Raw genomic sequence first — 15725 nt, 5'->3', positions numbered from 1 at the left:
TTTTCCAAAGATATTGGAAAATTATTCGTATTAATTGCGCCGGTGTGCAAGTGTATACGATTATTTTATTTTTGTTATTATTTGGAAAGTTCTGTCTAACGCAGTGATCTGTGCTGTCGACACTTTTTAACGAAAAAAACGTAGACACAGGTACTATGCTAAAGCATTCGCAAGTCAACGGAAAATCTCTTATCAGCTCATTGCTTGATTAATGCGTTCTCTCCCTACTTGTCGCAATGAAGACCGTTATCAGAATTGAATAATATTGATTCGCCTTATCAAGAGTTACGCACGCTCTCACGCAGAACTCCACCCGCTGTGTTATATTCGTGCCACTTGTCGTGGACGACCTCCCGTTAAATAAGAACGCGCGAGGAAAAACAGCGCGAGCGAATAAAGCGAACGGAAGGGACGTAGATTTGATGAAAAAATAGAATGTTCGATCGCTGATGTGTATTTAACTCGTAAAAGACTTGAGGACTTCACCTTGCTGCGGTCACGTCTTTTCCAGCCCTCGGCGGCATCACGCGTTAAGAACACGGTGACATTTATAGCGCATACTGGAAGGTGCGGAAGAAAGAAAATCCCCACCGTGCGTTTCAGTATGAGTTTTATTTATACACTTCGATGTGTGTGCTCTTATTTTTATCTGAAGTGGCTTGTTACATTATCATAAAAATTCCAATATCCGTATGACATCAAGTTGCTTTATCGTTATAATATTTTATGTTGACATTGTACAAAGTACTTCAAAACATAAAGAGCTCAGCCTTTTTTTTATTTTGAAGAAAAAAAAGTATGTAAGTAAAGTAGAAAGAAAAGAGTATTTAATAATTGACACAACATTTAATGTATATAATTCACATTAAACACCAAGATTTAGTCTCAACTGTATTTAGCGCTCCTCAATTTATCCATGAAAAGAACAATTTTAATGAAACATCTAAAGATTTACCGAAGTATCTAAATACAGATAGTATAATAAGTATTAGTTAAACTAACAAAATAATTATATAGGACGCTCAAACATAATAAGCAATGATGCAAAAAGTTTTGACATTCTAACAATCAGCTTGAGCATCATAGATAATTATTTTGATGATCATACAAAATAATTTTTAGATCTGTAAAGATTAAATTTTTACACATACTTTAGCAAAATTATTCCTTCTATGTTATTCACATAAGCAATTTAATTTATTATTATTATCTTATAATTATTTAAAAGAAAAAAAAGAGATGTTTTAATTTGCATTAAAAGAGATCAATTTAAAAGAATTAATTGTTCCAAGCATTAATTATTATTTTCTTTAAATACAATTAAAAAATGTTTGAAGAGATGCATGTGTGCATATGTTGTATGCAGAGATTAATCAACACCGAGATCAATTTTCACGGACGAAATGGAAGACTGCGCGAAAATAATGTACATTTAGAGTGCGAAGGGGCGCACAAATGGTCCCCCTGCCTCGACTTCCTGCCAATTGCGGACAATTTGTGATCATCTATGATCACTCCCCACTCGCCGACACCCGTCGTCATCGCGTGAAACGCGTATGAACATGGTGCCTAAATGTAAAAGTAATACGGCCCGTTTCTCTCTCTGCGGGGCCTGGCCGTCTCTTTCACCATTTTATGTGCCATACGATTGCGTTGACGCATCCTACACGCTCATCTTCCCACATGATGTAATCGAGAGAAAAGAAATTCGCACGCGTATCTCACGTTACATATCAATCTTCCGTTATCAATCTTCCGGTAGTCGCATATGTGTACAGAATGCACAATTGTTCTTTTTTGTCAAAAGTATCTCGCTAAGCTGTAATTGGCAGTTTTACATATTAATCCTTTGTTTCCGTCAAAAGTATTTCCAAATTGCTACACAGAGAAAAAAAGTTTTGCTAAAGGATCCAAAAATTTAGCTAGACAAATGATTTGAACAATATAACATCTTATAGAGTCATATACGTGAGAACACAGCCTATAGAAATCAATGCCTTAAACTAGCTGAATCTTAAATGCTTATATAATGCTTTGTCAATTTATATACTATTATACGTATGTCCTTTAAAGTGCGCGCCGAAATGATTTTTCGGTCTTGAAATGCAAACTTTACTAGACTATTGCAGTAACAAATGATTTAGTTAGGTACACACAGATGCGAAAATAATTTTGTTAGATCATCAATATATATAATTACTTAAGACATTCTAGTTGCTAGAATGTCAACATTTTTTGCAGTATTACTTATTATGCTTAAGCGTACAATTTTGATAGTTTAACAAAATTATTTTTAGGTATTTGTATCTAGCTAAATTTCTAAATACTTCAGCAAAACCGTATAAATTGATAAAACAGTCAAAACTTTTAAACTATTTCATTTTAACTTTACACATATTATTATTTTATCTTTATATTACATTAATTATAACACATAATATATAATATACATTATTAGGATTCATTAGTTATTTTGTATAAAATAGTTGCATAAGTTAGAATGGTTACATGTTGGGAATGTGATTTGCAAAAACTATAATTATGTCATATTAGAGCGGGAAGAATATCGGACGTAACGAGCTCGTTGAAGAGAGTTCTCGTGCAATGAAGTGAGCTATATAGTATCATACTTATTACGACGATCTTTAATTTCCTGCTGCAATCGACGAATAAAAGAATCACGATTACATAAAGATTACTGCAAAGTATTACGTATGATAAATAATCGCTAATCGTAAGATGATATGTCGAGGCATGCGTATCCTTTGTCATACAAAGCCGCGTACATACGAATTCAGTCATTCTTCTCGACCCTTCTCACACATACGTGATCAGCTTTTTAAACACGGTATTAGGAAAGCCTTATTTTGACCACAAATCCGTCATTGAAATTCTTGCGTCGTGCTTCGAGCGTTTGCATGTTGTTCTTTTTTAAAAATAATATTCTCCTAAATATACTATAAAAAATACAAATATATGCACTTTAGAAAATACATATATTACATACAATTACATATATTTTTCATAATTAAAAATTAATAAATTATTAAAAAAAGATACAATACAAAGTTTTACTTAAATTCTATATATATTTAATAAATAATTTAGTGCACTACAAATAACACTCATTAATATACAAATTTTTACATCTAAGAAAAATAAAATATTAAAAGATCATTATACAATGTTATTTAAATTTTTATTGAAAGTTATTACAATATTGAAAATAATCACATTGCAGATGGGTTTATACTTAAGGACTTAAGGATCGAATAAGATGTTTTCAAATGAATAGAAGTCGCAATTTTGTGCTCAAAAATTATAATTTCAAATTTATAATTTCAAACATTCATTCGAAAATCCAAGTTTTATTTCACGATTGATAATTTTCAACGTGTTATGATAAACGTGTTATGATGTGATGATTAATAGAAAGCGAGCAGATGGTATTATAAAATTGTTAGAGCAATTTAAGATTGGAATGCATACATTTTCTCAACAATGTATGAGGAAAAGCAATAAACCGAGAAGAAATGATATCTTCGCAAGGAAAGCACCTATTCATTGTTCTATTAAATGTTGGCGCATGGGAAGAGAAATCGACAAGTGACCTGTTCGCACGATCGATTTCCTGGCACTCGGGATAACCGCGTCTGTTATCAGCATATTTTCTGGCTTAAACATGGCCGGAAAAATGCTTGCGATTTAAAATAGAAAACTGGTAAAAGAAAGCGATGTCCCAATTTTTTTAGATAGAGAAAATTGTAAGACAATAAAACTTTCTCTCCATTGTGTCGAATGAAGGAAATGAATCCCATTCTTGTAACCACTGTGAAGTATCGCATTCAATTATTGTCGTAGATAAATTGTCTAATTTAAGTAATTTTTGCATAAAATATCATAAAGAGTCACGTACGTCAGTAAACTCGCATAATAGTCGCGGTCGTCATTTCGAGACAATTCGCTGAAAACATTAATTCTTTTCGTCGAGGTCTAAATCATCTTGTCGAGACTGATAAGGCCATGAGAGACACACGACAATATTAATCCGACTACTAACGTGATCATCTTTTAACATGATAAAGCAACGGAGAGGAGACACATTCAAATGTGACCTTCAATAGTAATATTTCAAAATAGTTCTAATTCATGCACAATCATATGCTTTGTACATTATAATATATATTAAATTTAAAAAATATATATATAAATATAGATTTAAAAATATATATTAGAAAATATCTCGTATCTGTTTAGAATTACTAATCACTTTCTGTATTCACCCAAATAAAATTTCCAAAACTTTTATAATCTAAAAGATTTTTTTCGCAAAGATTACAAAAACCGTTTTTCAAGTTTTTCGAATTTTATTATTGTGTATTTTTTCATTATTGTATTTATAATTATATTAAAATTAAAAATAAAACTATATATTAAAAACAAATTTCTCAAATTAATTTAAAAAATATAATTTTTTGTCTATTTTCTCTCTAAAATCTTTTTATTTAATCGTTAATTAGAGATGAAAGATGCTTCGATATTTTAACAAAAAAAAAATTAAGTAGTCCCAATTAGGTCAAAGAATTCATAGTACAATCTGCTGAACATCTGTCGGTTTCAAATACTCGTTTACTATGAGAGAAGAATGAAATATAGAGAAAAAGTTGCACATTTGTGATTCTATTTTCATTGAAATGTAAAAAAAAACGTCATTGTCGATGATATTAGTAATAGAATGTCTGAACATTATCTAATCTATGTATGCAACATTTCTTGTGATGTAATCGCGTAATTTTATTCGTGTGTGCATTTACGCACCACACAGTTATCGTCAATTCGTTCGCGAATGCGATGCCAATCATATCCAGATTGTGTGTTTGTAAGCATAAATACGTTTATATGCTGAATCCGTGAAATATTTCATTTTGCCGATCAAGAGACAAGTGAATTACATTCGCTTTATTAAGCGAACTTTATATTTGAAAATCTGGTTGTCGCTATCATGACGGAATATACTACACGGAAAGAAATAAAGAATGATTTTGCTAAATAATTAAAAAATTTAACTAGATACAGATTTAAAAAAAAAGAATTTTGTTAAATTATTAAATATACTAAAATCTGTAAAATGTTAAAATATGATGAATAATGCTGCAAAAAAGTTTGACATTTTAAGAGGCTTGAATGCCTTATATTAGTATATAATTATTTTTTCTAACAAAATTATTTTGAAATTAGCTAAATTTTTTAAACTTTTTTAACAAATTTATTCTTTTTATATACAAAGTTTAATAATGTATTATTATTTCAATATAAAAACCCGGTAAATTATTATGACTTGAAATCTTTAGAGCTTAGAGTATATCTTCTCTGTGAGCACATTTACTGCCAACTTTTATTCACTATTTCTTCTAACTTTTTAATCCTGACATCATCGCAGAATCATTTTTAATTATCCGTATTTATTTAAATCAAATTTGCATTGGTATATGAGAAAATCTTAAACGATAAAGATCTTCTGAAAACATAAAGTTTACGAAAATATGGCATTTAAAAAGCGGAAATTTAAAACGATATGAGAAAAGCAGATGTTCCATCAAACATGCAAGTTTTCAGAACATAGTACACTGATCACTCACAGATGAAATAAAGATGATCATTCGTATTGTTCTCTGTAGAGAGCCGTCGCGAACTTTTCGCCACCACAAGTGGCTCACAAAAGTTCATGGAAAGCGCTGTCAAAGGTCGATTCGCGTAGCTTCGCGGCAGCTTTCGAGTTCGCGGATCGACTGCGCGGTACCAGTCTGCAGCAACATCCGTTCTCCGTTCTTCCAAGCTGGTACCAGGATCGCCATCTGACGGTTTGTGATACAGATGACAAGATGAATTATCCGTTAAGATCCGTAATTACAAAAATAAAGGAAATAGACGAGATGTTTTATAATAAATGTAAAATTGAAATGAATTGTTGACGAAGTCTTGAATAATAAATGCGATTAGAGATAGATTATTTAAATAACAATTTAATGGCCAAACATTAGAATATTATAAACGTTTTATCAGCAATATAACAAAATTAAGAACTTTATTATTTAAGCGTGAAACAAAATCCCAAGTAACACGATCTAATATACTCGCTAATATACTCGCTGCAACAACAAAAATATGATTAGTGTAACATTCTGTTAATCTTAGCAGAAAAAGAATTAGTCAACGCAGCTAAGATAGAGCTGTGACAGAGTTAAAATGTGTCCTAATAATAGAATTAGTTAATGTCGTTGCTGCCAAAGCTCAATTTATTAATTGCTAAAATTTAGGTGCTGCAATGAAAGATATTCTCTGCTAGAATAAAATGATAACCGACAGCGTCCCGGAAACAATTGCGAATGGAATATTCGATTACGCGGCTAAGAGAATAACTGCTTACTTAGCCACTCATGTTAAGCATGCTTTTAATTTTAACTAATAAAGTTGGATGTCGGCAGCAAATGTTTCTTCAATAGTCAACTTTTATCAATAACAGCAAAGTTTGAACCAGTAATTGATATTTAGCTGATATTATTAAATCCTTTTTTTGCGTATAATTATAATTATTTTAGCAGCTACAGCTATGTTAGCTGTATTAATAGTTATACAATCAATATGACAGCTAATAAAAAAATAAAAAAATGCAGCCACAGCTATTTTGGCTGTATTGATAGTTGTACAGTCACTGTAATAGCTCCTTAAAAAGTCATCTTTTGCTTGTAAAAGTACATATCTGATAACTTTACAGTCAAAATAGCTGTAATCTAGCATGTACGTCACAGCAAATGGTAAAATAAACTATCAGTTTTAGATTAAATTTGGCATGTATCAGCAATGTTCAAGCGGATCCATGTGTTCATTTAAGCGGCTCTAAAATTATTACTTAAGGATCTGTATAGTTCTGTAATCAGCGTACTAATGAATTTGCATCCACATTAAGTATAATTATATGTACGTTATAAATTGTAATAAATTAAATTATAATAATTAATTATATGTATCTTATAAATTGTATACTTATAATTATACAATTTATAAGGTACATATAATTAATCACATTGTACATATCGTAGTTATGTGTAGTTATGTACGTTAAATAGTAATAAGTTATAATGATTAATTTAATCTTTAAATTTGATCTAATTTTAATAAGACAAAAATTTCGAATATTACAAGTTAATTCCAGTTGAAAAAAAATTATTTTTTTATTGTATTTTTAAATATTTTTAAGTAATTTTTAAATTAAAACTTAAACTTTTATTAAATATTAATTTACGTATGAAAACATTTATTAATTTGTTTATTTTTTTCAGATCATTGTTGTAATATAACTATGACCTCTTTACAGTAAAATAGTTATGCAATTGAATGGCTGCGACATCATCTTTAAAACCTAAAATTGTTATCCATTTTTGCTGTTGTACAACTTTGCCACAATATCATAATGATGTTTGGCAGTAACTGATCATAGACAAAAATATTGCGGTTTAAACTGAGCCAATGTTATCGCAGACCTTTTAAAACTTCATGTGTAACTTGGGACATTTCTACATTAATCATGAAATACCTTAGTTACGCAAATTGTTGTATTTATTAAGATTATAAATATTGCAATAATAAAAAATAATATTTTTAGTCACATTTACTAATTATAAAAATTTAGTTTTTACTAATTGTAAAATAATAAAAGAAATATCTTTTAATAATATATAAATCTAAATTAAGTTTTACTCGACACTGTACTACAATTAATGCCAAGATATGTAATGCAATATATAATGATATAATGATGTAATTTCGAATTTAAAAATAATGTTTCGATTAAAAAGCTTTAAAAACAATATTATATCACAAAAATTAAATTACTTATAAAACTAACGATAGAACAATACATTCATGTAAGACTATATAAAATTATGTGTTATAATAACATAACAAAGAATCAACCATAAAATAAAAACCGATCTAACAAAAAATTAAATAAATGTAACTTATCAAACACAAACACATTAAAAAAAAAAACATTTTCTTATTTTGTTTTTTCAAACTTTGAGACGATTCTTCCATAGACTCCAGCCATAATTGAAGTTCTTTGGTAGGCTCCGGCCTACGTATTTCCGGTTCGATGTCGGCAATTATTTCCTCTACCGGAATCTTTAATCCAGTTACAGTTTGTCTGCTTAATGCAATGGCGCGAATAAAATTGTCCGTGAGGCTGATAAACTGGTTTTCTATATAAAAGTGTTTATCTTCCCAATAAATGAGCTGCAATAATGCAAATTGGATTGATTATCACAAAACCGAAAAAGAAAAAGAAGAAGCAAAATGTATTGATCGTACCTTCGTCGTGACCTTGTATGGTGTAAAGATAGGAATCGCACGGCGATATCGTATAGTGGATGCGCCTTGAACAGCAATGCCGCCTCTTTTTGAGATAACGCCGTAAATTCCTAATCTGTCATAGAAATAAAAACGCGCAAAATCCAACTCACGTAAATATCGCGCGTTATTCATGTGCTTCAAGACCAAGTCAACATCCTGAGTGGTGCAAATTCCTAAAACAACAGAAATCCATTTGCTATTATTTATTACTATCATGACAGAGCAGATTAAATTTTCTTATAATCAAAGAACTTCAGGGTTTGATTCCCCTGGGAAAAAATGTTATATTATATACTATATGGACATATTTTATATTATATAATTGTATATAAAAAATATGTCAATTTTTTATATAATTATATATAATCTTATATGTATAATTTTATATAATTATGTGTATATGAAATATTTTTTCCTGATGAAATATTGTATACTATACTTATATACATATGTCTATATCTTGTATAAGTATTTATCGTTTGAATATTTCTATTTTTAATAATTAATCACATTTATCTATCTTAAATAAATTTTATCTTCAGTAAAAATTTTCATAACATTCTTAAAAATTTTTCATATTTTATGCAGATCTCTGAAAGAAAAATACCTCAAATTTCTTCAGATTTTATAAACTTTTAGAAAAATTATAGAAGGAGAAATGTTGGAAATCTTATACAATCTCTTTCAGAATTTATTTTATAAAGAATTATATAGGAAAGACGTAGACTTTCAGCAATTTTGAAAAACGTCCGTATAAAAAACTTAAGAAATTTTTTTTAAATAGAGAATTGTACAAACATTCTAAAATTTGTATTTAAAAACATTCTAAAGAATTATGAAAACTTCTACAAAAAATTATCTCCAGAGGAAAGAAGTTTCATAAAAAAGTCATGAAGTTTAAACAATTATCAAGAAACATAAATCTATGTATATATAACTCTAAAAGTCTATAACTTAACTTAAAAGTATAACTTAAAAGTCTTTCTAAAAATAAATACGATGTTCTACAGAGTGAAGAAATACGATGTATTGCGGCACCATTCTATACAATTATTTGCCGATCTACATAATGTAAATACGTTCACATGATAATGCAGCTAAATAAAACATAAAAACATTATACATCAATATCATAAGAAAGTGCACCAATTATAATAAACATGTATGCATGTATGCATATTATGAACTTATATTTGTCGAACAAAATTGCATACGTATCAAATGTTAAAATCTGCATCAAAAGGCTGAGAATAAAATTTTTAGATATTTTGCAATAAAAATATGTACAAAATTTTGTATATATTTTTACTGCAAAATAAAACTTGCATTTTTAGATATGTTGCAATAAAGATATATATACAAAATTTTGTGCTTCAAGACATGTAAAATATCTAAAAATGTAAGTTTTATTTTCAACTTTTGATGCAGATATAATAACAATATTATGATTTTGCATGACTTTTATCTCGCTTTATGTACACTAAAAATTATTTCATTTTTCATAATTTTACTTCCTGTCATGCTTATATTGATAACATCAAATATAGTCATTTCTTCTTGCGCAATATTTTGTTCTTTCACTTATGTTATCACTTTTCAAAGTCTTTGCAATTAAAATGCTTCATCTGATAAGGCACACAAACTAATTCGTTGTACAGATTTCATATAAGCAAATTAATTTACAAATAAGGACAATTTATTGAATGCACGATATAATTGATCTAAGAATTTACCATAAACTGTTGTCGTATCGAAGAGTTTCTTCTTCTTCTCGAAAAATCTGCCCCAAATAATGGTGAGAATAATTCTCATAAAGTAATTTACGTCAAATAGAATGTAGAGGATGGCGATCATCGCCACGCAACAAGAACACAACATTGTCAGTTTTCTATCGGCGTATCTCTCGCTATCTCAACGACTGCACGAAAATAACCTCGACTCGATGTACACTTTCTCACAGTCGATGAAAAACTGCTGACTCTGAGTCACTTGCCCGCGGTCTGCGAAAAACCGGTTTCACAGTTAAAAAGATGCTTTAATATTCTATTATGCTGATTGATGAAAAATTATAGCTGAAATTAAAATTGCAAATTGGAAATTTGTAAATAAATACACAGATTTTTGTTGTAGTAGAATTTCACGCATAAATGTCGTGTTTATTATGTTGAAAAAAAAGTTATATTAAAAAATTATATCAAATCACTTTGTATAAATAAATCACTTTGTATAAATAATTATATTAATTTGTTTTTCCTATGTTTATTTGAAATTTTAAATATATCTTTTAATGTACGTAAAGTCAATTCTGACAAACGAGAAAATCTTTTATATATTTTTCCTCTTATAATTTTAATATCGTATTTTACTAATTAATCGTAAATCTCAAATAATCAAAATCGAATTGAGAAATTAAAAGTGAAATTTAACAATCCTTTATTTTTTATAAAATTTTGTTAATTTTTATCATAATTATACATTTACACATTTAATTATACAATTAAACATAAGGTACAATAAAGGAATTTAACAGCTATAGAGAAATAAAATGGACTACCATTAATGTTAATAAGTCAGTGACCTTGTTAATCAGCGAATTATTTAAGCTTACATATGCGCATATCCTATCAATTACAAAATGAAGTCTGTAGTCATTATGTATAAGCAAAGAACAAAGTAAAATATCATAGCTTCTTCAGAAAAAAAAGTTATTACAAAATGACGTGTTCATAGTTTAATAAATAGATATATTTCTTTCAATGTGTGAAGGCACCTAATATACTAGTTAAATACACAAGCATCCATTGTTACAACAATAAAATGTAAATATTTAGTATGTTGCATTTAATGTTAATATTATTTCCCTGCCGTATTCACAATCAATGTTATGTAGAAAAAAATTTTAATGCGTAACATATAACATATATTTAATCATAATTGCTAATAGCATGTTAAAAGAAAATATTCTATATTTATATATACAATAGTAACATTTATTTCAGTGATAAATTAATGCACATAAAAAAGTCCAGAGATGGAAACGCGTTATTTACCATTCCTGAAAAAATATACCTTCTAATTTTGAGATATTCTTCTCTTATTAAAATATTAAATAACATTAATGTAAAAATATTAAATGTGTACAGTTACACAATTTTCTTAATGTCCACTATATGCCAAATTTCAATTAATACTTCGACATTTTAACATAATATGTTACATTAATTTTTTACGCTCAGTAAATAATCCCAGCTATATGAATGTTAAATATTCCATGAAAGATTCGTAAAAAACTCTTAAAATTCCAAAAAGAACATTCCAAGAGTATATCCGAAATATTTCGAAATATTTACGAAATGTAAAAACAATATTTAAATACCAACTAAAAATTTCATTTATGTAGACAACCGATCGAATTGGTTCTATTCATGGATCCACAAATTAGAATCAGTCGCTTGGTGAGTAGGTATTCCGAAATCCATAAAAAAAAGTTGCTTGAAAGGTTGCAACCTTTCCTGCAACCTGTGACCTGCTGTACATACATCATTATTCTAGAAATTCCGGTCGTCCCTAACTCACTTTTTAAACAAAATTTTATTATGAAGAACGCGTTTCATGCTTTTAGCTTGAAGACCAATTTTGGGCATTACTTTTTACAAGCGAAATACTGTGTTTATATACTTTCCCAAGATAATTCGTATTTACAAGTAAATGCTCTCTGTCGCGATCCTCTGTCGGCGAAGTATTCCTTATAGAGCTGTGTATTCCTTATAAAGCTATATTCATACAATATTCTAAATGTTTCATCAACATTTATATATTACGATTTTTACTGTAGAATATATTCAGCACATTGGGAATACGAATCGAACTTTCTATCTATCTGAATGTTTAATGTTAATTGGGAAATATTATACAGCCTTATTCGAAAATATTAGGCATCATAACCATTATTTAAAGTTAGAGCTTAATTGTTTTTAATTAATTTTAATTAATTTTTATGGCAATTGCTATAAATTATCTTTTGTTTTAAGTATCCTTTAAAATTATATAATATCAGTAACCAGTAAGTAACAATATAGATAGAAGAAATCCAAATAAAAAAATGTAGATGCCTAATATTTTTTTATCAAAGCTGTATAATTATTATAATAAAATACGAAAGTAACAAAAAATTATTACATTTTTCGTTAAAACAATTTTTTTTAGAATTTACTTATAATCATTTTCTTTTTCTAAGAATTTAATCAATCTATGTTTCAATAAAAAAGAGGAAAAAATAATCACTTATTGTAATTATATTAATTATTTTTATCCTCGATTACAGAATACCAAGCTTATAGTAGGTCATTATTAATCATTTATTTTGTCATAAGGCCGCGCTAAGTTCACTTCTTCCGCTTCTCAAAGACAATTAAACACACAAGTAGCGAGAATATTTAACCGGTCTTGTTTTTCCGGAATTTCCCCTATCCATCATCCGGGTAATTAAGAATAAAGATTGCATTCCGCATTTTCCACTTGTTACACAGTCGTGGTTGTGTATATCGGTGCTAAAACGCCGCAGGACGTCGCGGGGGCCGTTTGTCAGCAACGCGTCGTTATCGTTATCGGTTCCTGTCTCAACATCGCTGATGATATTTCGTTACTTTCCATCCACCTGCTCACTTCGGGTGGCATCTCTGGTCGCACAAGAGATACCTAAATGACACATTATATCATTTAACTTAAAGAGATAAGAAGAAATAATCTTTCGCTGCGATTTATTATATTAATTATTCTTATTCTCAATTACGAAATATCAAGCTTGTAAAGTATTATTAATCATTTATTTTATTATAAAGACATACTAAAAATTCCGATTTTCAAAGATAATTAAACGTAAGTAGCTTATAACACATAATAAGTGTTTGTTAAAAAATGATGACAAATTATTTTCAAATTATTTATAATTTTGAAAAATTTGAATTTATCCAAAGTTTCTTGATATGATTCTTAATATATTGAAATAAATCATTTTGCAGTTAATTTTAGCTTTGGAAGCATTCCACGTCAAACCAGGCACCTTCGAAACATCATTTTTAATTTTTTCTTAAATTTGCTGACATATTCTATAAATAAAAATATGAGACACGTATTTTGAGAAAAAAAATTGTATTTTTTTTGTACTAATGGTTTCAATGATATAATAATTTGAATGTTCGCATGAGCGATGTTTTTTATGAATTTAGATAACTTACAAGCGTGAATAACTTCACAAAAAAAATTTTAAATTTTTTTCGCAAAACACATGTTTCATATTTTTATCTGTAGAATATAACAAATTCGAAAACAAATTTTTTTCGCAAAACACATGTTTCATATTTTTATCTGTAGAATATAACAAATTCGAAAACAAATTACAAATGATGTTTCAAAAGTGCCCGGTTTGACATGAAGTGCTTCTTTGTTATTTATTATATAAATTATTGAATTGAATATCACTTCAGTTCTGTCAATCCATGAGTGACTTAATCTCAATGACTGAGGAACTTAATAATGTAATTCGTATTGATATTGCTAAAGAGAACTCAAAAGTATCTAAATCAAAATGTTTAATCTTCAATCAAATTTTGAAAAAAAGACATTTTCGATTTTGTAATGCTATAAAAAAAATTATAACATAATTTATGCTCTTATTTATTTTATATCATTATCAACATATATGTTTTCTATTGTAATAAACAATTTTAACAGCAATTGTTTAAAATTCTTGCAGCATTCTCCAAATATATAATCGCAATTAATTTTTACCTGCATTACACCTGCTTCGACATTTCCATTCTGCTTCACCCTACGATTTAGTAAGGCGCCAATAACAGTATCGGCGCTACAATTAAGAAGTCTTTGCCTGCAAATCGCAATTGCCCTTATAAAACCATCGCTCGGCGTGATAAATCGATGCTCCATAAAAAAACTCCTCTCATCCCAATAAATGATCTAAGAAAAAAAATAAAATTACATTATTTAAGATTGCGTATTTGATCGGTCTATTCTTTTTAATTTCTTGCATGATTTATCTTTTCTTTTTTTTTTCTCTAATATAGAAAGAAACAAAAGGTCAAATCATATAAAAAATTCAGATAAAAAAAACACATCAGACAAAACACATTAGACAAAAACGAGATATAAGATGTCTTAAAGATATGCAAAAGAGGTCTCAGGATTAAAAAGAAAAATAGATATCTTAAAGGCATCTTTAAGATATCTTATGTTGCGATTTTGTTGTCTGGATATAAGCTACAACAATTTTTTTCACAAAGTTAATATAATTTGAATTTTTCGAATTCATCAATTTTTTAACTTCGCATTATAAAATCTCCATTTCACAAAAATAGACATTATTTTTGTGCACTAGAGTGTTAAACTATCAATAATTAAATCGAGAATTAAATCGGAACACAATCATTACTACAGTAATCTTAGCCCGTAATACGGCTTTTGGGGCTTGAGCCCTAAGGCGCCGAAGTACCTGGGGATATCACAATTTAAAAAAATGAGAATTATATTATTTAAACGATTTACACTCAGGAAAAAATGTTTCATACACAGAGTGTTTCAGAAATAGTTGGCCAAACTTTAAAAGCATATTTCACTCATTGTAAGAATGAAAAAGTCATATAAATATGGTTCAGAAACGCTTCCTTTCCAAGTTATAAACATATTTTTTATTTTATATTTATATCTATATTTTATTTTATACTTGTATCTATTTTTTATTTTATACTTATATAAAAATTCTCAGAATATATTTCATATTTTTTAATCCTTTGAAGATTTGAATCCTTTGGATGTTTATATTTATGGTGATCTTAAGATTCTCCTGTTGCTATTGTGGAAGTACTCTAAAATCGTATTATCGCTGCGTGTGAAAAAATACGAAATACTCCGAGAATTTTTCAACGTCTTCAACAATCCATGCGACGTCGATGCGAAGCATGCATCGATGCGGAAGGAAATCATTTCCAGCAATTTCTAATAAAAATATAGATATAAAATAAAAAATAGATACAAGTATAAAATAAAATATAGATATAAATATAAAATAAAATATAGATATTGGTATAAAATAAAATATAGGTACAAGTATAAAATAAAAAAAATATTTATAACTTGGAAAAGACGCATTTCCGAACCTATATTTACATGACTTTTTTTCATCCTTAAAATGAATGGATATGTTTTTAAAGTTTGGTCAACTTTTTCTGAAACACCCTATATGTCATATATACATATACATATATATATATATATATATATATATATATATATATATATAT

The 15725-nt window shown here is 28.2% G+C and overlaps 2 protein-coding genes across 2 annotated transcripts in view; both read right to left on the bottom strand.

Moving 5' to 3' along the window:
• Positions 1–7604: 7604 nt before the first annotated feature.
• Positions 7605–10287, bottom strand: LOC105617024 (protein THEM6). Its single transcript, XM_012198606.1, has 3 exons — positions 10143–10287; positions 8368–8582; positions 7605–8292 (listed from the first exon to the last, which is right to left on the bottom strand). The coding sequence occupies exons 1-3, from the start codon at positions 10285–10287 to the stop codon at positions 7993–7995; spliced, it is 660 nt and encodes a 219-aa protein (XP_012053996.1). The 3' UTR covers positions 7605–7992.
• A 2706-nt stretch (positions 10288–12993) lies between these two features.
• The window catches only part of LOC105617129 (protein THEM6), a 17749-nt gene continuing 15017 nt past the window's right edge, over positions 12994–15725 (bottom strand). Inside the window, exons 3-4 of the mRNA XM_012198703.1 lie at positions 14200–14385; positions 12994–13107 (exon numbers count right to left, since the gene is read on the bottom strand). Of these exons, the coding sequence (XP_012054093.1) occupies positions 12994–13107; positions 14200–14385 (300 nt within the window). The remainder of the gene's footprint in view (positions 13108–14199; positions 14386–15725) is intronic.

Source organism: Atta cephalotes (assembly GCF_000143395.1).
Source record: "Atta cephalotes unplaced genomic scaffold scaffold00011, whole genome shotgun sequence".
In the NCBI taxonomy this organism is placed as follows: domain Eukaryota; kingdom Metazoa; phylum Arthropoda; class Insecta; order Hymenoptera; family Formicidae; genus Atta; species Atta cephalotes.
This window is presented reverse-complemented; position numbering and strand designations above follow the sequence as displayed.

Excerpts from the sequence above, each read along its gene's own strand:
- LOC105617024 (XM_012198606.1), bottom strand. The coding sequence starts at position 10,287 with ATGTTGTGTTCTTGTTGCGTGGCGATGATCGCCATCCTCTACATTCTA. Across the intron at positions 8,583-10,142 it reads CGATACGACAACAGTTTATG|GAATTTGCACCACTCAGGAT; the intron begins GTAAATTCTTAG and ends CTGTTGTTTTAG. Across the intron at positions 8,293-8,367 it reads CATACAAGGTCACGACGAAG|CTCATTTATTGGGAAGATAA; the intron begins GTACGATCAATA and ends GCATTATTGCAG.